This window comes from Triplophysa rosa, linkage group LG14 (assembly GCF_024868665.1).
Source record: "Triplophysa rosa linkage group LG14, Trosa_1v2, whole genome shotgun sequence".
Taxonomy (NCBI): domain Eukaryota; kingdom Metazoa; phylum Chordata; class Actinopteri; order Cypriniformes; family Nemacheilidae; genus Triplophysa; species Triplophysa rosa.
The window spans coordinates 19,858,240-19,880,366 of NC_079903.1; the positions used below are offsets into that span (position 1 = coordinate 19,858,240).

The following is a 22,127-nucleotide window of genomic DNA, read 5'->3' on the forward strand; positions in this document are numbered from 1 at the left end:
TCACGCAGACACGCAGAACAGCCAGATGACATGTGTAAATAACATGATTCGGCATCCACTAGTCCGAATCTAGTTTTATGGACTCAATGCAGCCAGAAAACAAGTTTCACTCGCAAAATAGACTAAAACTAAGTGAAATAGCAGTTCACCATTTCAATAAGCTATTACTTATTTATCAGCATGAGAAACACGTGTGAGCGTGTGAACAGACTAAAATGCGTGTGTCTCATGGTGAATGCGTGAGACTTGAGAGCCCTGTAACATGAATAGAGTTTAGCGGGCTGTGCGTCAGTAATAACGGTCCGTGGGGAAACGCAGTGCTCCGTGTGTACTGTAGTTAAATGGATTAAACAAAGCTTCGAGGCAACAAAATTTGCCTCAATGATTTTTTGTATTCGAGTTACTTGAGGAATCGTTTCAGCCCTAGTATATTGCAGTCCCATGTTGACTGCATCATCCATAGACCTGTTTGCTCGGTAAGCAAACTGCAGGGGTCCAGTAAAGGTCCCGTGATGTCTTTCAGGTTAGCCAACACCAGTCTTTCAAATTACTTCATGGCCACAGATGTTAAGGCAAGGGGTCTGTAATCATTAAGTCCTGTGATTTTGGATTTCTTTGGGATGGGAATAATGGTGGAGCGTTTGAAGCAGGTAGGGACTTTGCACAGCTCCAGTGATATGTTGAAGATCTGTGAAAAAATAGGGGCCAGCTGGTCAGCACAGGATTTCAGACAGGCTGGTGAAACACCGTCTGGGCCTGGTGCTTTCCTTATCTTTTGTTTCCTAAAGACCTGATGCACATTATCTTCACTGATCTGAAGTGCAGAAGGGGAGGAGAGGGGGCTAGCTGGAGGTGTTGATGGCTGTGTAGAGAGGTGGTCAGTGTGGGGTGTGAGACCGGGGGTTTTAAATCTACAGTAAAACTCATTCAGGTCATCAGCAAGCTGTTGATTTGCCTCAGTGCTGGGGGATGGTGTCTTGTAGTTTGTATTGTCTTTTAGGCCTTTCCACACCGAGACAGGGTCGTTTGCTGAAAACTGGTTTTCCAGCTTTTTAGTGTAGCTCTTTGTGACGAGGGAGGTGGTACGAGAGCCGTGAGGGAACGACGCGAGGCCTCGCATCTCTCACGGAGGAGCTCCGGAAGCATAAGAGGAGGAGCGACAGGAAGGTACGACAAGAGAGGACCAGGCCTGGACATTATGTTAAGTTTTATTTATGTTTGTGTGGCCGGCAGTTGACCGTGAGGTAGCTGTCGGCCTTTTACTTTCGTTTTGTTGTTTGTTTATTTTATTAAAGTTTTGGTTATCGTTCACCGGTTCCCGCCTCCTTCCTTCCTTACTTTGAACATTGTTACATTGGTGCTGAAACCCGGGAAGGAAGGAAAGAGGCAGGAACCGGCGAACGATAACCAAAGCTTTAATAAAATAAACAAACAACAAAACGAAAGTTAAGTCATTCCCTCACGGCTCTCGTCCCGCCTCCCTCGTCACACTCTTCTTAGCCACTCTAATTTCCTTTGTCAGTGTGTTCTTGGCCTGATTGTACAAGATTCTGGCCCCACTCCTGTAGGCATCCACTTTGGCCTGAAGAAGCTGTCTGAGTTTTGGTGTGAACCATGGTTGGTCGTTGTTATATGTTAAATATGTCCTGGTAGGAATGCACATGTCCTCACAGAAACTGATGTATGATGTTACAGTCTCTGTGAGCTCATCCAGATCGGTGGCAGCAGCTTAAAAAATACTCCAATCAGTGCAGTCGAAGCAGGCTTTTAATGCCCGCTCTGCTTTATTGGTCCATCTCTTTACAGTCCTTACTACTGGCTTTTGAACAGTGCTGCTGCTCCGCCAACTACAATGTCCAGTAAAACATGTTAGAAAAAAACTGGTAGAAAATTGCATGGTGTGTACTGCCGAATGTTCGGCAGTTCATCCCTGGTGAAACTGATTGTATTAGATAAACATAAAACAGGACAAACTAACAAAAACAGTAAAACAATTGGAGAGCTCCACACCGAGGCAGCCATCCGCAGCACCATCTTGTATCTTGTATCATATTAAAATCTTATCAGTTAACCGTTAAATTAAGCGGAATGAGTGTCCCTATTCTCAACCCAGTTTTTGCACTTGTAATGTAAAGTAAGTTTCCCTTAACATGTAAATTAAAGATTACAATGGAAGGGATCACTTTCTTTTCTCACCTTATTGCTATCATTAGAGGTTTGCAAAACCCAGTGGGGTCGATATGATGTTTAAACAGATGTGTTTTCTGAATGTTAGTTAAAGTCACGTGTCCTTTGATCTGAGTTAGTTCTAATGCTGAGTTCACACCAAATGTGAATTAAGTGATTTGCGTGAGTAAATTACATACAAATTCAATGCAAAGACGCGAACGCGCAACGGGCGATGCGAATGACGCAAATTGGATGGCGTGATTGCCGCGAATGCACGTCAACAGCGTCTTCTGCGCAAGTTGAAAAATTTCAACTCGAGCGAGAAATTCTCGCAAAGAGCTCATTAAAACCTGCTGTTTGGTACGTCTGGACATATGAAGACACTCCCCGTCACTCTATGTTTTTCGCATCACTTGCATGAAAATAACGAACTATTCCCGCAAGTAGTGAAGAGCGAGGGACACGATCCTTTGCGTTTGGTGTGAACTCAGCATAAAAGTCTTAATGCTGCTTTCATACTATAATTGATATAATAGACAGTAATTTCAGGTGTTATTACGCCCATATGGCTGATACTGAGATGAAATTGACTCTATAATGATAATCATAATTTTGGGGGGAAGAGTTGGTTCTAACATTAATTTGGAGTGGAATCTGTTTATAGACAGTCTGTATTTTCTTAAACATTATATGTGTGAACACGAACACATCACAGCAAACTAAATTAAAATACAGGTTTGTTGATAATGTTGTGATGCTTCAGAACCATATTGTGTTTGTTCTGTAGAGAGTGTGACTGTGTTCATCCAGCAAACAGTGATGTAATGTAACACACCAGCACCTGACTTTAATAGAGCTCACAATGATAGTATCACTGTCAGTGAAAAACACGGTGTAGAAACTGTCTAAAGTCATCTGTTGTTGTGTCAATTATACAAATCATTTTAAGTAGTTAAAGGACATTAATTAAATGACTTAACTTTTGTGGCACATTTGCTAAAGAATCCAAAACATAGGAGCTATCTAGTAAACAAGGTTAAGTTTTTAAAGTCACTCCAGTTGTCTTAGTCCTTTTCATTTAGAATTACTTTATGTAAACGATGAGTCACCAGCAGTGTTTTATATGGGAATTAAAATGTTAATGTGTATTTCTCCACAGATTTGAGAATGTTTTCTTTGAGAAGAGAGAATCTGCTGCTCAGTTTGTGATGAATCTATTCACTGCAGCATCAGCGTTTGACACAAATACAGAAGAAAAATACACTGAACTATTAACATCTGTGTGCAGCTACACAACTTTCCCCTGTGATGAGGATTATTATGATGATAATGATTTAGAGGATCAGATTGAACGCTGGGATTTTCTGCTGTATCTGTACTCACATGTGAAGGACTATGAGAGTCAAACAGGCAGAAGTGTCCTACCAGCATTACAGTCAATTTATCATCAGTCATCTCCTGCAGTCTGGAGAATAAACCTCTCACATAGAAAGAGCTCTATCCTCCTAGAAGTGCTGAAACTCCAAACAGAGAAGAAACCAGTAGAGCTGATAGACTGGACACACGAAGAGAGTGAAGTGAGAGGATTCCTACAGTATCTGCCGTACATCTCACAACTGAGGTAGGACTCCAGTAATACAAGTACAGTTCCCCTTCAGTCGGTCTCTTGACGTTGTGTTGAGAGACAGACTGGTGTTTGATCTTGAGAACCTATAATCTCCGAGAGGAATTAAAAAAGGGCAATGGGCTTGGCGAATGGCACACGCATGCCAGTCCCCACCCCGTGCATACAGGTATAAAAGGGAGGTGGCGGCGGCCATTCACTCATCTTTTTGTTCTTCGGAACCTGCATGACGGTAGATGTCAAGCGATTCTTCTCTCCGAGAATTCTCCTTCCAGACTGCTGGATTTACGACGCAAAGCAGCGGATTTCTCCCTCTCGGTAGCGGACTTCCCCTGGGCGTCTCGGCAGCGAGCCGCAGATATTTCTAAAAGAGCAAATTTCCTCTCACAGTCTGCGCTGTCTTCGGGCATGTCTCGCAGCTGTGTTCTTGGGTATGACAGACTCATCCCAGAGTCTGACGGGCACGACACCTGTATTGCATGTTGGGGTTCCAGCATGCAGTGGCAGGGCTCGTCGATTAAGGTGTTGCGGTCACGGTTGGCTACGTTCTTCGGAATGTAGCCGCAACCCCGTCTGCTTCCCGAGCGAGTTCGACTGCCGCTTCGGCGAGGTCGACCGCTTCGGCGAGCGTGATTGGGGATTCCCATGGATGTCACTCCACCAGTTTCGGCTCGCGGACCATCCGTGTCCCAGTACGCTCACCTGGATTGTCCCCGATGGGCGGCGGTGTACCGTCCCATAGCGGGCAGACTTGACAACGGGATGGGGACGAACTTTCTGTCATAACGTCGGACAGCTACCTCCTGGCATCGGATGCGGAGACCCCTTGGAGCTCCCGCCCCGGGCGGTCGAGCCCAAGACGAGGCGATGCAGAGATGTTGGAGGTGCATGAGGAGCTCACAAAGATGTGGAATATGCCGTTCGCGGCGCGTTCCCATCTGAGGCATTATGGAGCTTTTACTTCCCTGGACGGTGGGGCAGCTAAGGAATATGTCAACGTCCCCCAGGTGGAATGTGCAGTCGCGGTGCACCACAGACGCTGCCACTTGGAGGGGTCGACCAAGGCTCTCTACCAGGGTATGTAAGCTCTTTGACACTCGTGTCGAAGACTTACGATGCTGTGGGTTAAACTGCCTCCGCCCTCCATGCTATGGCGGTCCATCAGGTTCATAATGCTATGGCGACCCATCGGGTCATAAGTCAAAGTGTTAAGATCTGGTTGATGGGATGAACGACCCGGCAGTGCACCACCACCGGCCTCGTGAGATGAAGGTCATGGCGGGTGCTCTGGGTCAGACAACGTCCATGATAGTGGTCCAAGGGAGACATCTGTGGCTCAACCTTGCGTAGTGACACTCAGAAGGCTCGTCTTCTAGATGTGCCCATCTCGCAAGCGGGGCTGTGTGGTGACACCGTGGAGGTTCTCCGCGGTGAAGAAGCAGACTGCTCCGCCGTGACCCGGCCACCTATCGTCGTCGAGGTCCCGAGCGCAGCCTGCCCCCCAGCAGCCCCGCCCCTGTGGTGGCTCCTCCGGTACTGGGGCCCTCCAAGCGACGGCCCACCAGAGATGCAGAGCCCTGCGAGAGAGGGCTTCTACCCCGTTGGGAACCCACCTAGGAGACAGAGCAGCCCTGACGGGATGAGCCAGGGGGATTGAGAGTAACAGCGGGCCCGACCCCCCCGGCCAGGTCATCGCCGGCGGGTTGAAGCGAGATGCCGCCTGCCACATCCCCCACCCAAGCCGGGCCATTTTTAGGGCCGGGCACCCAGTCTCTCTCAAGAGAGCTTCGCTCTCTCCGGGCTTTCCCGCAGCACTTTCGATACAACGGTGCACCGGGCGACACAACTTCTTGCTGCCTTCCGGCAGTGGCCGGCAGTAACACCAGGCAGGTAAGTCAGCAGAGCCATCAACCTCCCCTGGGTTCCGCTCTGGTGGAAGCTCTTTCAACCACCGAATCACCCCCCACGGCACGGTGAAGCAGATCATCCCTCTGCTTCTGTTGTCATGGTACTTGGGCGCTTGGCACGAGTGCACCAGCCCATCATGCTGGCTAGAGAAGACGATCCGTCTCGGTTATGCGATCCAGTTCGCCAGGCGCTCGCCCAGGTTTCGGGGCATTCTCCACACCTCTGTTCGAGGGGAGAATGCTCCCGGGCTTCGGGCCGAGGTTGCCGCCCTTCTGGCGAAAGGTGCGATCGAACCCGTCCCTCTACCCGAGATGTCTTCTGGGTTTTACAGCGTACTTCACAGTGCCCAAGAAAGGTGGGGGGGCTGCGCCCCATTCTGGATCTGCGCTCCCTGAACAAGCACCTACATAAGCTACCGTTGAGGATGTTGACGCAAAAGCGCATCTTGGAGTCGGTTCGTCACCAAGACTGGATCGTGGCAATCGACCTGAAGGATGGGTACTTCCATGTCTCCATCATCCCTTGTTACCGGCCGTTCCTGCGGTTCGCGTTCGAGGGACGAGCGTATCAGTACAAGGTCCTGCCCTTCGGTCTGGCCCTGTCTCCCCAGGTTTTTACCAAACTCGTGGAGGCTGCCTTAGCTCCCCTCAGGGAGCAGGGCATGCGGATACTCAACTATCTCGACGACTGGCTTATCTTGGCTCACTCGCGGGATATGTTGTGTACACACAGGGACCTCGTGCTCCGGCACCTAGACCGTCTGGGCCTTCGGGTCAACCGAGAGAAGAGCCAGCTCTCCCCAGTGCAGAGCTCCTCTTATCTCGGTATGGAACTCTACTCTGTCCGTATGTCAGCGCGTCTCACCAGCAAGCGCGCATAGTCGGTGCTGAACTGTCTGAAACATTTCAGACGGACATCAGCGGTCCCGCTGAAACACTTTCAGAGGCTCCTGGGGCACATGGCGTCCTCGACAACGGTCATCCCTCTTGGGTTTGATGCACATGTAACCGCTTCAGCACTGGCTTCAAAATCATGTTCCTTAGAGGGCGTGGCACATGGGCACCAGGCGCATTACGGTACACCTCAGTGCCTTCGCACCCTCCTCACCCCTTGGTCAGAACTGGCCTTTCTCTGAGCGGGGGTTCCACTCGGGCAGGTTTCAAGGTGCGTCATGACAGATGCCTCCCTGCAGGGGTGGGGTGCCGTGTGCAACGGGCACGCAGTATCAGGGCAGTGGACGGGTCCCCGGCTGCAGGGGCACATCAACTGCCTAGAGTTGCTGGCTGTTCTTTTGGCACTGAGAAGGTTCCAACCCCTCGTGCAGGACAAACACGACTGCCGTGGCGTACATCAATCACCAGGGCGGCATACGCTCATGGCAGATGTCACGACTCGCCTGACGCCTCCTCCTCCTCTGGAGTCAGCAGGTAATCAAGTCCCTGTGAGCCACCTTCATCCTGGGCGACATGAACCAGACAGCGGATGCGCTGTCTTGTCAGGGGACGCCCCGCGGAGAATGGCGACTCCATCCCCGCGCAGTCCGGCTCATATGGGAGCGGTTCGGCCAGGCACAGGGGTTTGCATCCCGGACTCCACCCATTGCCCGCTTCGGACTCCCTGACCGAGGGGCCCCTCGGCACGGATGCCTTAGCACACAACTGGCCGCGGGACAAGCGGAAGTACGCCTTCCCCCCAGTGAGCCTCCTTGCACAGGTCCTGTGCAAAGAGGGACATCAAGTACTGCTAGTTGCGCCCTACTGGCCCAACCAGACTTGGTTCTCAGACCTGGTGGCTCTGATGACAGTTCCCCCCTGACCAATTCCCCTGACGAAGGACCTTCTGTCGCAGGAGAAGGGCACGATGTGGCCCCCCTAGCCAGGCCTCTGGAATCTCCACGTCTGGCCCCTGGACGGGACGAGGAGACCTTGAGTTGCTTGCCGCCGGCGGTCAGGAAGACCGTCCTGCAGGCCAGAGCCCCCGTCATTAGGTGTTTATACACTTATAAGTGACGTCTCTTCTTGTCCTGGTGTTCTTCTCAACACAACGTCGAGAGACCAACTGAAGGGGAACGTCTTGGTTACGACTGTAACCTCCGTTCCCTGATGGAGGGAACGAGACGTTGTGTCTTCATGCCACAATTGGCGTTTTAAATTCCTCTCGGAGATGATAGGCTCTCAAGATTAAACCCCAGTCTGTCTCTCAATACAACGTCTCATTCCCTCCATTAGGGAATGGAGGTTACAGTCGTAACTGAGACGTTTTTTAGCTTCACACTTGGCAATGTTTGGAACATTTCTGTTTTTCTTCGTATTTTTGTTTATATAAAAATGGGATAGTTATGTGTACTGTAAATGAATTGTTAATTGAAATTCTTACTAAACCATTCCTAACCCAAACTAACATTGACAGCAGGTTCATTTTGTACGTCCAGACTGATACTGAAACATAATAATCTCTGTGGGTGGAATATAACCTATTGCACCATAAATTCCATATTTAATCTTTCAGTTTTTTTGTCATTTTTGACATAGAACATCAAAGGTGGCGCCTCGTATGATAAATTACTTTGACAATAAACTGTCACGTCTCTGTTTCTGTAGATTTTGCAAAGACACTTTGAAAAAAGAAGAAAAGAAAAAGTCATCATTCCAGTTTCTGATGAATCTGAGTGTTGCAGCATCAGAATGTGACACAAATACAGAGAAGTACAAAGAACTATTAACATCTGTGTGCAACTACACAACTTTCCCCTGTGATGATGATGATGAATATTTTGAATATCAGATTGAACAGTGTGATTTTCTGCTGGATCTGTGTTCACATGTAAAGACCTATCAGTGTCAAACAGGCAGAAATGTCCTACCAGCATTACAGTCAATATATCATCAGTCATCTCCTGCAGTCTGGATCATATACTTTGATAAAAAGAGCTCCATCCTCCTAGAAGTGCTGAAACTCCAAATAGAGAAGAAACCAGTAGAGCTGAGAGGCTGGACACATGAACGGAGTAAAGTGAGAAGATTCCTCCAGTGTCTGCCGTACATCTCACAACTCAGGTGAGAGTTTTACTGGCAGGAGTGTTCTACTAGCATTAGTCAATTTATACACTAGGCACATTTGCCCTGAAACCCCACTCCCTCGCTGGCCTCCACTCACACTGTACTTTACGATCCGGATCCAAGCACGCTTTCATCATTACGATGCGACTGCTTTTCAGTAAACATAAAAAGTGATCTCTCACAACACAATGAAATCCATTGTAATTTGCTGTACTTTAACATCTTTAATGTACTTTAATATCATAAAGCCAATCGTAAAATACAGTGATAGTGCTGTGCTTATTAGATGTTTTTTTACGGTGACAGCTGAACTTCAGGGAGGAATTTAAGCCGTCGCATAATTTACTTCATGCTTTCATTTACACGCTCTTGCATGGTTTGCGATCACACTGTCCCATGCGTGCTTGAGCCCAACCAAACGATGCTTGAGCCCACCTCTTTAAGTGGGCCAGGGCATGGTTAAGCGAACCGCATCACACCCGAGCATGGTTGGGAGAGCTCACACTAGTCAAACGAACAAGGCTTTCAGCCCTGTTCAGACCACCAGCGACAAAGCGAATTTCATTCATTTCAATGGAGAGCCGGCGACACAAGCGACAGTGACCGTTGGCGACAGGAAGCAATGTAACAAAGTTGAGAATTGCTCAACTTTATGCAAATGAGAGCGACTTTCGGGAGCGACTACCGTTGGGAGTAAAGCAGTGGAGCTCACGTCATCCATCTCCTGTCAGTTACTGCAGCGTTTGTTTATAAATGTTCCTAGGACAACCAAAGCTAGGAACGCCTTCTAATGACCTCGTAGCAAGAGACAAGCGACATAGTCGCTGGAGGTGTAAATGCACAGTTAGGTGTTAAACGCGCTTGGGCAGAATTAGGATAGTGTGAGCAAGCCCTTAGGGTAACACTTTGGGTTGGATTTAGTTTGTTTTCATGTTGAAATCTCTGTAAATAAAGGTACATATTAAGCATAGGGATGTTTGGGGCATCTCAGGGGTCTAAAAGTCAAAGGGGTGGGGTCTCGCACTATTACCAGCATCAGCGTTTCTGCGGGTTTATACAGTGTGCGGACTAAGTACTCACTTACTTGTATTATTGTTTTATAATTATTGGTGTTTGTTTGATTGATTAATGACTTATGTGTGTGCTCAATGATAGAAAAGAGAGACGTGTATATTTTATGTGTGTCTATACCAGGTGTGCACATCACTACAAGACAAAACTAGAACTGAGCTGTCACCATTGAAATCAATAGTGACATATCTCAGCAATGGTACCACATTCCTGTTGCGGTGCTGAAAATCTTCTTTAAGGCCACTTTTTACCGTCTGTCTGAAGAAAATTATTTTATTTGCATATTATGATTGCAATATTTTAACTATATTAAAAGTCAACTTTCACATGTGTGTTTCTTTGAAAAAGTAAAGGGTTGATCCACTTTCTTTCAGTATCTCACAGAAGTGAGTACACCCCTCATATTTTAGTAAATATTTTATTAAATCTTTTCATGTGACAACACTGAAGAAAGGATACTTTGCTACAATGTAAAGTAGTGAGTGTACAGCTTGTATAACAGTGTACATTTGCTGTCCCCTCAAAATAACTCGACACACAGCCATTTATGTCTAAACTGCTGGCAACAAAAGTGAGTACACCCCTAAGTGAAAATGTCCAAATTGGGCCCAATTAGCTATTTTCCCTCCCCGGTGTCATGTGATTTGTTAGTGTTACAAGGTCTCAGGTGTGAATGGGGAGCAGGTATGTTAAATTAAATGTTAAAATAATTGTTGCTCTACATAAAGATGGCCTAGGCTATAAGAAGATTGGCAAGACCCTGAAACTGAGCTGCAGCACGGTGGCCAAGACCATAGAGCGGTTTAACAGGACAGGTTCCACTCAGAACTAGGGCTGTGTATTGGCAAGTGCCTCCTGATACGGTACATATCACGATAGATGGGTCACGATACAATATATTGCTATGTATTTCGATACGATACACATTTGCGATATATTGCAATACTTTAAATAGAAAATGTAAAAAGTAGAGCTAGAAATACAACATGCTGTGCACCCCCGGGGGTTTTCTGTAAGGATAAGTGTAAAAACATCCCTTACCTCTGCAGAGTGGCCATGATGTGCGATGCATGGACCTTTAGATCAAAGGTTTGGGTTCTCAAACTGTGGATTGAGCCCCTCAAGTGGGTAGCACAGGGGAATAAGGTGGGTCACGCAAGTCACTTGGCTGTTGTGGTGCATTACAGTTAAAACAATGAACATGGGCAGTATAAAACCCCTGGTTCATCCGTGCTGTAAATGTGCTGGTGTCACATCCGTGAAAGCACAATAAATGACATTGTTACTTTTATTAATAAACTTTTTGTCTAATGCACTGCAGTAGCCAAGTGACTTGTGTCCTGACTTGCGAAGCCTACAAACAGCATTATTTTATATAACTCATTACTCCATTACTTATTTTGAAAACCAAAGCACACCCACATATCAGCTCTGAGAGCTCCAAGCGTTCTTATATTTTTCGCCATGCTCGCTTCCACTTACTTTTGGCCGTATGTATATGACATGATTTAAAAAAAATATCGATAGTAGAGGTATCACTATCGGTACACTATCGGAAAAAAAAATATTGCGATAGTTACATGTATTGATATTTTTGCACAGCCCTACTCAGAACAGGCCTCGCCATGGGTGATCAAAGAAGTTGAGTGCACGTGCTCAGCGTCATATCCATAGATTGTCTTTAGGAAATAGACGTACAGTATGAGTGCTGCCAGCATTGCTGCAGAGGTTGAAGGGGTGGGGGGGTCAGCCTGTCAGTGCTCAGACCATACGCCGCACACTGCATCAAATTGGTCTGCATGGCTGTCGTCCCAGAAGGTAGCCTCTTCTATAGATGATGCACAAGAAAGCCCGCAAACAGTTTGCTGAAGACATGCAGACTAAGGACATGGATTACTGGAACCATGTCCTGTGGTCTGATGAGTCAAGTCAAGTCAACTTTATTTATATAGCGCTTTTTACAATTTTCATTGTTACAAAGCAGCTGTACATGAGACATATTGACTATAAGCAAAACATTTAAAGTTATACATGTAAAAACAAGAAAAAGGTGAAAACACAGAAGACAGACACACCCACATACAAAACACTCCACACACACAATATGCACATGTACTAACACACAGACACACACAAATGTGCACAGACACGCACACACACACACACAGACACGCACGCACAGTGAAAAGCACACATTTAACATAAAGGAGAGAGAAACACAGGTCAAATATTAAACAGACTATAAATTCCTATTTGCAATATTAATTAAGTAAAACTTTAAAATTCTAATTCCAAAGCAGCCCCCCAGGCCAGGCAAATAGTGCAAAACAATATGCAAACGATGGCGAGGAACCCAAAACTCATATGGAGAAAAAAACCTCAGGAGAACCCAGGCCCAACCAGGGGATTCCAGTTCCCCTCTGGCAAAAGCTGCTAACTCAGTACAAGCTCGACAGTGCTTGCACAACAAGGCTAAAAAAACAACAACTTAGTAATAAGGTAAATTATAGATTTAAGATTATCATTAATAATCTAATAGCATTTGAAATTTTGAGAACGAGAGAAACTTATTTGATTCAGATGGTGTCCAGCGTGTGTGGCGGCAACCAGGTGAGGAGTACAAAGTCAAGTGTGTCTTGTCTACAGTCAAGCATGGTGGTGGGAGTATCATGGTCTGCCGACTGCTGCCGGCACTGGGGAACTACATTTCATTGAGGGAACCATGAATGCGAACATGTACTGTACCATCCTGAAGCAGAGCATGATCCCCTTCCTTCGGAGACTGGGCCGCAGCGCAATATTCCAACATGATAACGACCCCAAACACACCTCCAAGACGACCACTGCCTTGCTAAAGAAGCTGAGGGTAAATGTGATGGACTGGCCAAGCATGTCTCCAGACCTAAACCCTGTTGAGCATCTGTGGGGCATCCTCAAATGGAAGGTGGAGGAGCGCAAGGTCTCTAACATCCACCAGCTCCGTGATGTTGTCATGGAGGAGTGGAAGAGGACTCCAGTAGCAACCTGTGAAGCTCTGGTGAACTCTATGCTCAAGAGGGTTAAGGCAGTGCTGGAAAATATTGACACTTTGGGCCCAATTTGGACATTTTCACTTAGTGGTGTACTCACTTTTGTTGCCAGCGGTTTAGACATTAATGGCTGTGTGTTGAGTTATTTTGAGGGGACAGCAAATGTACACTGTTATACAAGCTGTACACTCACTACTTTACATTGTAGCAAAGTATCCTTTCTTCAGTGTTGTCACATGAAAAGATTAATAAAATATTTACTAAAATGTGAGGGGTGTACTCACTTCTGTGAGACTGTATACATGCTGGTTAAGGAAAAAAGAGTTTGCTCCATTGCAAATTAAAATACAACAGAAATAAGTCATTCTTCAACGTTAAAGTGATATTTAGCTTTGTGCCTTTACAGATTATCTTCCGTTCTCTGTAAGGATAAGCCTGAAGAGTGTTTCCAGTTCCTTGTGAATCTGTTTGTTTCAGCATCAGAGTGTGAAACAAATACAGGAGAGAACTACACTGAACTATTAACATCTGTGTGCAGCTACACATCTTTTCCCTGTGATGACTTAATTCTCAGTGTTCAGTGTGATTTTCTGCTGGATCTGTACTCACATGTGAAGAACTATGAGAGTGAAACAGGCAGAAGTGTCCTACCAGCATTACAGTCAATATATCATCAGTCATCTCCTGAAGTCTGGATCATAAACCTCTCAGAGAGAAAGAGCTCCATCCTCCTAGAAGTGCTGAAACTCCAAACAGAGAAGAAACCAGTAGAGCTGATAGACTGGACACATGACGAGAGTGAAGTGAGAGGATTCCTCCAGTGTCTGCCGTACATCTCTGAATTGAGGTATGACCCCAGTAATACAATAGAATTTGTCTTTGGTTTTTATATGTACAATTCAGTAGTTGTTATAATATTATGACCAACTATAATCTAGTTTTTTATTCTGTTGTTAAGCGAGGCTAATCTCTAAACACGAATTATATAGGAATGAAAATGAATACACAATGCTAAAAGAGAAAACCTTCAAGTTCCATCCAACCAGGCAATGTCATTTTTTCATTCTCAGAGATGTTTTTAGGCATAGAAATCAGGTGTCTCCCTCTCACAGCCACCAAAGAGTCTGATATGTCTTATATATTATTATTTAGTAACCTAAGTTTATTTTTGTATGATTTGTTGTGAATGTATGGTCTTCGGGGTGTTATTAAATGCTGATAGGACATGTTCATGTGATTTGGTGCCTCGTTGTGATGGATGTTTACCTGTAGGAGTGAGTTGTGTTAAGAGGGTGATTTGTCTGTTACTGCCCTAAAAGCCAGTGTCATTGACTTGAATTTGATGCAGGCAGCCATTAGAGTAAGATTAGGAGGGGTGTGACTTGGGCTATTTTTGGCTAACATTTACTTTTAGTCATTTAGCAGAAGCTTTTATCCAAAGCGACTTACAAAATGAGGTAAAACAATAGAAGCAATTGGAACAACATAAAGACAACAAAAAGCATAAGTGCAGTAAAAACTGGTCTCATAGCCCACCACAGTATACAAAGCTATAAGGATTTTTTTTAAAGGATAGAAAGAGTAGAAAATAAATATAAGTCATTACTAATCGGTCAGGTGTTGATGGAAGAGATGTGTTTTCAGCCGATTCATAAAGATGGCTACAGAATCTGCTGATCTGTGGTGGTCTTGTAGACCAAGAGCAGAGCTTTGAATTTGATGTGAGCGACTATCGGGAGCCAATGTAACCTAATGAACCTGGCAGCATGATCCGTGAAGTTTATCTGATCATCGATTACCACTCCCAGGTTTCTGGCCGTGCTGGAAGGTGTGATGGTTGATGAGCCTAGTTGAATGGAGAGGTTGTGATGAACTAATTAACAACCAGATGTGCTGCTGCATTTGCAGGGTTTTTGTCACATTGGCATGAAGGCTAACCAGTAGAGTAGAGCATTGCAGTAGTCCAGTCTTAATATATGACAAAGGCTTGGAATAGAAGCTGAGAAGCATGTTCAGACAGGGAAGGTCTCATTTTCCTGATGTTAAACCGCACGTACCTGCATAGTCTCAGCCTAGTCACGCCCACGGACTGTTACTGAATACTGAATACGGACTGAATACTTATAACCAAACAGATCTTACCCCCCATTAACACCGTAGTAGGAAAAAATACAATGTACTCAAAAGTGCCCCAGAACTGTTCGCTGTCCTACACTCTTCAAAATGTCTTTTGTGTTCAACAGAACAAAAAAATGATAAAGTAATTTTTCCTACCATGGTAGTCAATGGGTGTTGAGATCTGTTTGGTTATAAGCATTATTCCAAATATCTTTCTCTGTGTGTAAAAATTGAAATTATTTCAACTTGACACAGCGTATTAAAACCACTGCGCTTCTAGACGCTTCAAACGGCGCGAGACGCAAGCATAGTTAAACACGTCCTTCTAGAGCGTGTTTACATAGAAAATAATATAGGCCTAAAAGTACTTCAGCAGAATAGAAAAACGTCTTCTGTGTAAAATGCTCAGAATGCACAAAAAACAAGACACATTGGTTTATTCATATTTTGCAGTACTCAACCTAAAAAAGCTTCTGACCTCTCCAACTCATATTACGTGGGAATAGGCTTATTCCTTGCATAATTTACATTTCTGCATTAAGAAGACGAGCATTTAATAGTTCATGCATTACAAATTAAGCAATATCAATCACCAAAGCATTTAATGTTATCTTAATAAAAAAGGTGGTTTTAACTTAGCTGGGAGGTATCTTTCGTGATTTCCTTAGAGAAAAGTCTTCCACAATGTAATCCAAATCCAGCTGTCCCACAAGACTGCTTTCACTGGCCGTTAAAGACATGTCTTTGACACGTTTGTGGTTTTAAACTCATTTTGTTATTTTGCCTTTTACTGTCTTCTACACGTGACCTCTGCACGCTTATATTACACAGTGTTTTTACTCGCCTCTAGATGTCCCTCTCAACAGCGTGGCAATGCATTAAAATTAGATTAAAATATAAAATAAAATAAATTAAAAATGTACACATATTAAATTTGCCAGGGCCCCCTGCTGGTCTAGTGCCCTGGGCACGTGCCTAGTAGGCTTGTGCGTTAATCCATCCCTGGTCTGGCTACGCGAGACTTGTACCTGCATGACTTGAGTGTTGTTTGATGTTGGACATAATTTTCAGCTGGTCACCAAACACTACCCCCAGGTTCCTTACATACGTAATAGTTGAGGATACAGGCTGAATGGTAAAGTGGAGTTTAATTGATAGGTTGGCCAGGATTACGAGGAATTGTCTTGGCAAGGTTAAGTCAAAGATGACATTCCTTTATCCAGGAAGAGATGTCGTGAAGGCATGCAGAGAAACCAGCAGATAAGATGGCGTTATAAGGCTGAAATGACAGCAAGATTCTAATGGTTTGCATATTCGTTGGGGATCGAACCAATGATCTCTGCAAAGCTGTGAAGTTTTGTATAAAGAAGAGAAAAAATGTTGTCTTTCCTTTGATAATTTGTGTTACAGCTATTTACAGCTGATTTATCAGCAGTGTTGGATAAGTTACTCTGAAAAAGTAATGAATTACTAGTTACTAATTATATATTCAATAGTGTAATTAGATTAATGTACAAATTACTCTCTCCAAAAAGTATTTAATGATTTATTACTAATTAATTTCTATTACTAATTACTTTCTATATCCTATATCAACCTTGATTAGTTAAGTGATTCAAGGATAGACACGAAACAACTCTTAATTCATTCAAATAAATAATATAAAACTACATACCATAAAGTACTCTTATTAACTGACAAAAGTATTAAAATGTGGGAAGATACAAGACTTTGAATTTTTATGTAAATTCCACTGTTGTATACATTACACAGTATTTAATACAATTACAAGTAAAGTAAAGTAATTAATTAAATTACAGAAAAAAATAAGAGTAATCCCTTACTTTACTTTTTAAAAGGGAAAGTAATTAAATTACAGTAACTAATTACTAGGGATGTAACGGTATTGTAAATATCGAAGTATCGCGATAGCATTTTTTTTTCGATACTATCGTGGTCGCATGACGATAGATCTTCCAGGTAGAGTGTAGTTTTTTCAGCCGAATGGAGCAAGTTGAGGGAAGCGGGAACTACAATTCCCATCAACCCATGCGTGCCCATCATCCTCTGCGCTCTGCTGCCGCCCGCTACAGATCAAGTTGAGCGAAAGTGGCGGATGCCGCTAGTGGCATAGAAACGGATTTACAAATTGTTGAATCTAGGGCTGGGCGGAATGACAGAATATTCTGTTACGGAATGTAAATAAGTAGCCGTGGTTAACTCGGCGCGCTGCAAATTAGGCGCTATTCTGAAAAAAACTAATGAATTAATCCACCCGTAACAAATGAACGTATCAAACATTCTTTTGACGTTCTTTCATTCTGTAGTTTAGTGATCCGCTCCAGTCCGGCGCATTCTCTCTCACCCGCAGTGCTCGTGCAGGGATCTGCGCCAGCATTTAAAAAAGCTCAATCTCAACACGTTTTTCAGAAGTCAGGTTGTTTTGAAAACCTGTTAATAGTTTTATAAAGTTTAACTTCAGGCGAGCCAAGGTGAAACTTGCATTGAAATGCGCGATGATGCTCGCGAGCGCGTGCACGAGCGCTTTGATGTGACGCGCTTCTACCTCCAGTTTTGGGAGACGCGTTTTGCACCAGAGACTCGCAGTGCAAAAACAAGCCCGAGAATAAACAAACCTAAAGACAGAGAGTCGCAGCGCACTAAAAGTGCTCATCTAATAGTGAAGAGCGATAAAGACCTACAGTACAGACCCCATGAACACCAGTTTAGTCATATACTGTACTCTCATTGTTTGTGCATATTCATACTTTACTGTTGCTGTATACATATGATATAGCCAGAAGATAAATATGAATAAATAATACATCTGATTATAGAACTTAATTTGATATCTTTAGTACATTTTCATAACTTACCTACATTTTAACTATGGTGAGCATTTAAATGAACTGTAATAAATAAATTAGTTAAATCAATCTAAGAAAAATGAGGTATAAAATATAGAATTATAATGGGAGATTGTTTCATGAAATATATCGTTACCGTGAAATAAAATTACTCATTCCTTGAAATAGATTTTTGGCCATTCCGCCCACCTCTAGTTGAAGCTAAAGCGAATGATAAATCGCATGTGTGGAAGCATTTCGGTTTTCCCGTAACAAGAAACGAGAAAAGGTGACGGACAGACAAAAAACAATATGCAGACACTGCCAGACTGCGGTGAAGTACAATTCGGGGAATACGACTAATATGAAGAGCCATTTGTTACATCACCCCGAAAAGTTTCATGATGATACGAGGAGAAAAAAAAATAGCAGTGAGTGAAGCAGTGAATGAGGCGAGTACCTGACTGGTTGTGAGTTGTTAAAAGTTGACAAACAACTCAAACATTTTTCATTTTAATTTTTTCATGTTTCATGTTCTCAATTTTTATGTTATTAATTTTTATGCTATTATATTACTGTTCTTTGCACTTTAAAATTACCTAATCTAAAAATAATAAATGTGATCTTTGTTCAGTCATAGTTTAATAAACACTTATGCCACATTTTTCCAAGTCTTCATTTGTTTTGTTTTTTTCCTGCACAAAATTCAATAAATATCGTACCGTAGTCTTCATATCGAGGTACTATCGTATCGTGAAATGTTGATACCGTTACATCCCTACTAATTACTAAAAACTAGTTACACCCAACACTGTTTATCAGTCATCTCCTTCATGACTGGACTATAAACATCTCAGAGAAAAAATAACTCTTTTTTCCTAGAATTGTGTAACAAAACCTTTAAATCTGCTTGCAGGTCTCCTTTATCGAGCAGTGATTCCTTTGAAAAACTGGAAAGAAGAAAGAAATTATTAGCATTCAATCTCTGTCTGCAAGAGCCTTCCTTACTGAGAGAAATCACAGAATCATCTTTGGAGTCATTATTTTCATACATATACCATGGAAACTGTGGTTTTCTGTTGGATCTGTGTTCACATGTGAAGGACTATGAGAGTGAAACAGGCAGAAGTGTCCTACCAGCATTACAGTCAATATATCATCAGTCATCTCCTGAAGTCTGGATCATAAACCTCTCAGAGAGAAAGAGCTCCATCCTCCTAGAAGTGCTGAAACTCCAAACAGAGAAGAAACCAGTAGAGCTGATAGACTGGACACATGAAGAGAGTGAAGTGAGAGGATTCCTCCAGTGTCTGCCATACTTATCTGAATTGAGGTATGGCCCCATTAATACAATAGAATTTGTCTTTGGTTTTTATATGTAAAATTCTGAAGTTGTTATAATATTATGACCAACTATAATCTAGTTCCCTTTCTGTCGGTCTCTTGACGTTGTGTCGAACCGACAGATATAAAAGGGAGACGGCGTGCTTCATTCATTCACCTTTTGTTCTTCGGAGCCTTCGCTTATGAAGATCAACTCTCGCTACTACTTAGCAACTCCAGATTGCCGGTTCTACGACGTGGTGCAGCAGACGGTCCCTTCCTGCGGCGACTTCCCCTGGGCGTCTCGGCGGTTCCAGAGGTGTTCGAGCTAGCAGACGGTGCCACACCGTCTGCATTCTAAAAGAGCAAATTTCTCCAGCGTGGCATGTCCCGCTGTTCTCATGGGTGCAACACACTCATCGAGGAGGGGGACGGACACGAGGTCTGCTTCTAGTACGCTGGGGCAGCCCTTGTGGATACGTCCTGCCCGCACTGCAGGCGGTTGACGATTCAGACGTTGCATCACGGGTGGCTGTGTTCCCACGGGGCTCAGCCACCACCTCGTCTGCTTCCCGTTCCGTGACGGCAGGACTACGGCCCTGTGGCCCGCTACGGCGAGCAGCGAGGGTGATATGAGAATTACTGTGAGCACTAATCCGTCAGCCACTGGCTCGCGGACCGTTCGCACTCGTCTTGCTCGTCTAACCGTTCCCCATGAGATGGTCCCACCGTCTTGTTCCTCAATCACGTATCGGACACGGTACGTGATGATGAGATGTCTGTTGCAGCATCGGAGGGTGACTTGCTGGCATCAGACTCCGACGATTCCTTGAAGCTCCCTCCCTCGGGGGGTCGAGATCAGGAAGAAGCGGACGTCGAAATGTCAGCTTTCCCGGGCCGCAGGCGTTGGGTTGCAGTGCCCGCACTGCCTCTCCCAATGCTCGCGGCTGGATACATGGTACCTCGGGGTTGAGAGCGGCTCCATGCCGTACTCGCCCCAGTGCCGTGTTTCCCCGGAAGTGCTTGAGGAACTTAGTACGACCTGGAACGCCCCCTTCAGTGCGTGCACATCAACTAGTTCCATCACCCTTTCTTCCCTCGATGATGGGGCAGCTAGAGGATACGTCGAGTCCCCCTGGGGCTCGACCTAGACTCCCGTCCAAAGCACGTAGGCTTTTCGGCATCCAGGATGTCGAGAGCTTACTCTGCTGCGGGCCAAGCTGTCCCCTCTCTCCACGCTATGGCCACCCTGCAGGCCAAGGCGTTCAGAGAGCTCCACGAGGGTAAGACCGACCCAGCGCTTATGCAGGAACTCCGCGCCGTCACCGACCTCGCTCTACGGGTGACCAACGTGACTGCGCGGGTCCTGGGTCGGGCGATGTCCACACATGTGGTCCAGGAGAGACACCTCAGGCCATACCTTGCACAGATGGGTTGCGAGAAAGTCCGCTTTCTCGACACACCCATCTCGCAAGGGGGGGCTGTTTGGTGATACTGCCGAGCCACAGTTCTCGACAGTAAAAGGAGCAGACAGAGTGCACCCTCTGCTTCCCAGCAGCCCTGGTCCTCTTCGACACTCTGGTTCCGGTGCCCCCACTCGGCGGCCCCCCGGGAGACGTCGAAGAGGAGACCACAACCCCATCAGCAGCCACGGCGGAAGCCGTAGCGGCCCTCATGGGAAGACCCGAGGGAGATCGGGAACACCTTTTGGGCCCGACCCCAGCCATTCCATTGCTGGTTGGTCGATCCGGGACGGTTTCTGCCCCGTCCCAACTATCCACTTCTAAAGGTTTTTCTCTCTCTCTCTGGGTGTTTATCACAGCCGCTCTCACCCTCTACACGACGGTGTTCGGCAACTCGACGTTGCGTCTTGGCGAGGCGCAACATCGAATGTACATTGCAGCCCTCCGCACTCTCAAATCGACGGTGCGTGGAGCTGCATCGCCAGGCAGGCGAACCAGCAGAGCCAGTCTTCTTCCCGGGGGCCCGCCCCCGGCGAGAGACCCGCACTGCCAGCCATCGAACCACCCCCCGGGGGGTCGATGAAGCAGATCGTACCCTTAGTCCCCCTGTCGCGGTCCCTGGGAGCTTGGCTCGAGCTTCCCACACTGTCACGGTGGCTGAGGAGAACGATCCGTCTCGGCTACACGATCCAGTTCGCCAGAAACCCGCCCAAGTTCCGGGGCATCCTCGCCACCTCGGTCAGAGGCTGGGATGCTCCCGTACTACGGGGTGAGGTCGCCACCCTTCTGGCGAAGGGTGTGAGCGAGTCCGTCCCCCTAGCCGAGATGTCCAAGGGGTTTTACAGCCCCTACTTCATCATCCCCAAAAAGGCGGGGGTGTGCGCCCCATCCTAGATCTGTGTACCCTGAACAGACACCTGCACAAGCTGCCGTTTAGGATGCTCACGCAGAAGCGCATCCTGACATCTGTCAGATGTCAGGATTGGTTCATGGCAATCGACCTAAAGGACGCTTACTTTCATGTCTCGATTCTCCCTCGTCATCGCCCGTTCATACGGTTCGCTTTCGAGGGTCAGGCATATCAGTACAGAGTCCTCCCCTTCGGTCTGTCTCCACGAGTCTTTACGAAGATCGTGGAAGCCGCCCTCTCTCCCCTCAGGGAGAAGGGTGTGCGGGTACTCAACTATCTCGACGACTGGCTTATCTTGGCACACTCGCGAGAACTGTTGTGTGCACACAGGGACCTGGTGCTCCGGCACCTAGATCGATTGGGGCTACAGGTCAACCGAGAGAAGAGCAAGCTCTCCCCTGTGCAGAGCATCCTCTATCTTGGTATGGAACTCAACTCTGTCACTCTGTAACTCTGTCCACAGCACGCGCCCAGTCGGTGTTGAACTGCCTGGATCATTTCAAGCAGTCAGCGGTTCCCCTGAAACTATTTCAGAGGCTCCTGGGACACATGGCATCCTCGGCGGCGGTGATACCCTTCGGGTTGATGCACATGAGACCGCTCCAAC

General features: G+C 45.7%; 1 protein-coding gene across 1 annotated transcript in view; it reads left to right on the plus strand.

Moving 5' to 3' along the window:
- Positions 1-22,127, plus strand: part of si:ch211-281l24.3 (uncharacterized) — a gene marked incomplete at its 3' end in the record, with an annotated part of 50,234 nt that overhangs the window by 22,112 nt on the left and 5,995 nt on the right. The window contains exons 17-20 of the mRNA XM_057350570.1: positions 3,329-3,790; positions 8,302-8,757; positions 13,267-13,707; positions 18,741-19,157. Of these exons, the coding sequence (XP_057206553.1) occupies positions 3,329-3,790; positions 8,302-8,757; positions 13,267-13,707; positions 18,741-19,157 (1,776 nt within the window). The remainder of the gene's footprint in view (positions 1-3,328; positions 3,791-8,301; positions 8,758-13,266; positions 13,708-18,740; positions 19,158-22,127) is intronic.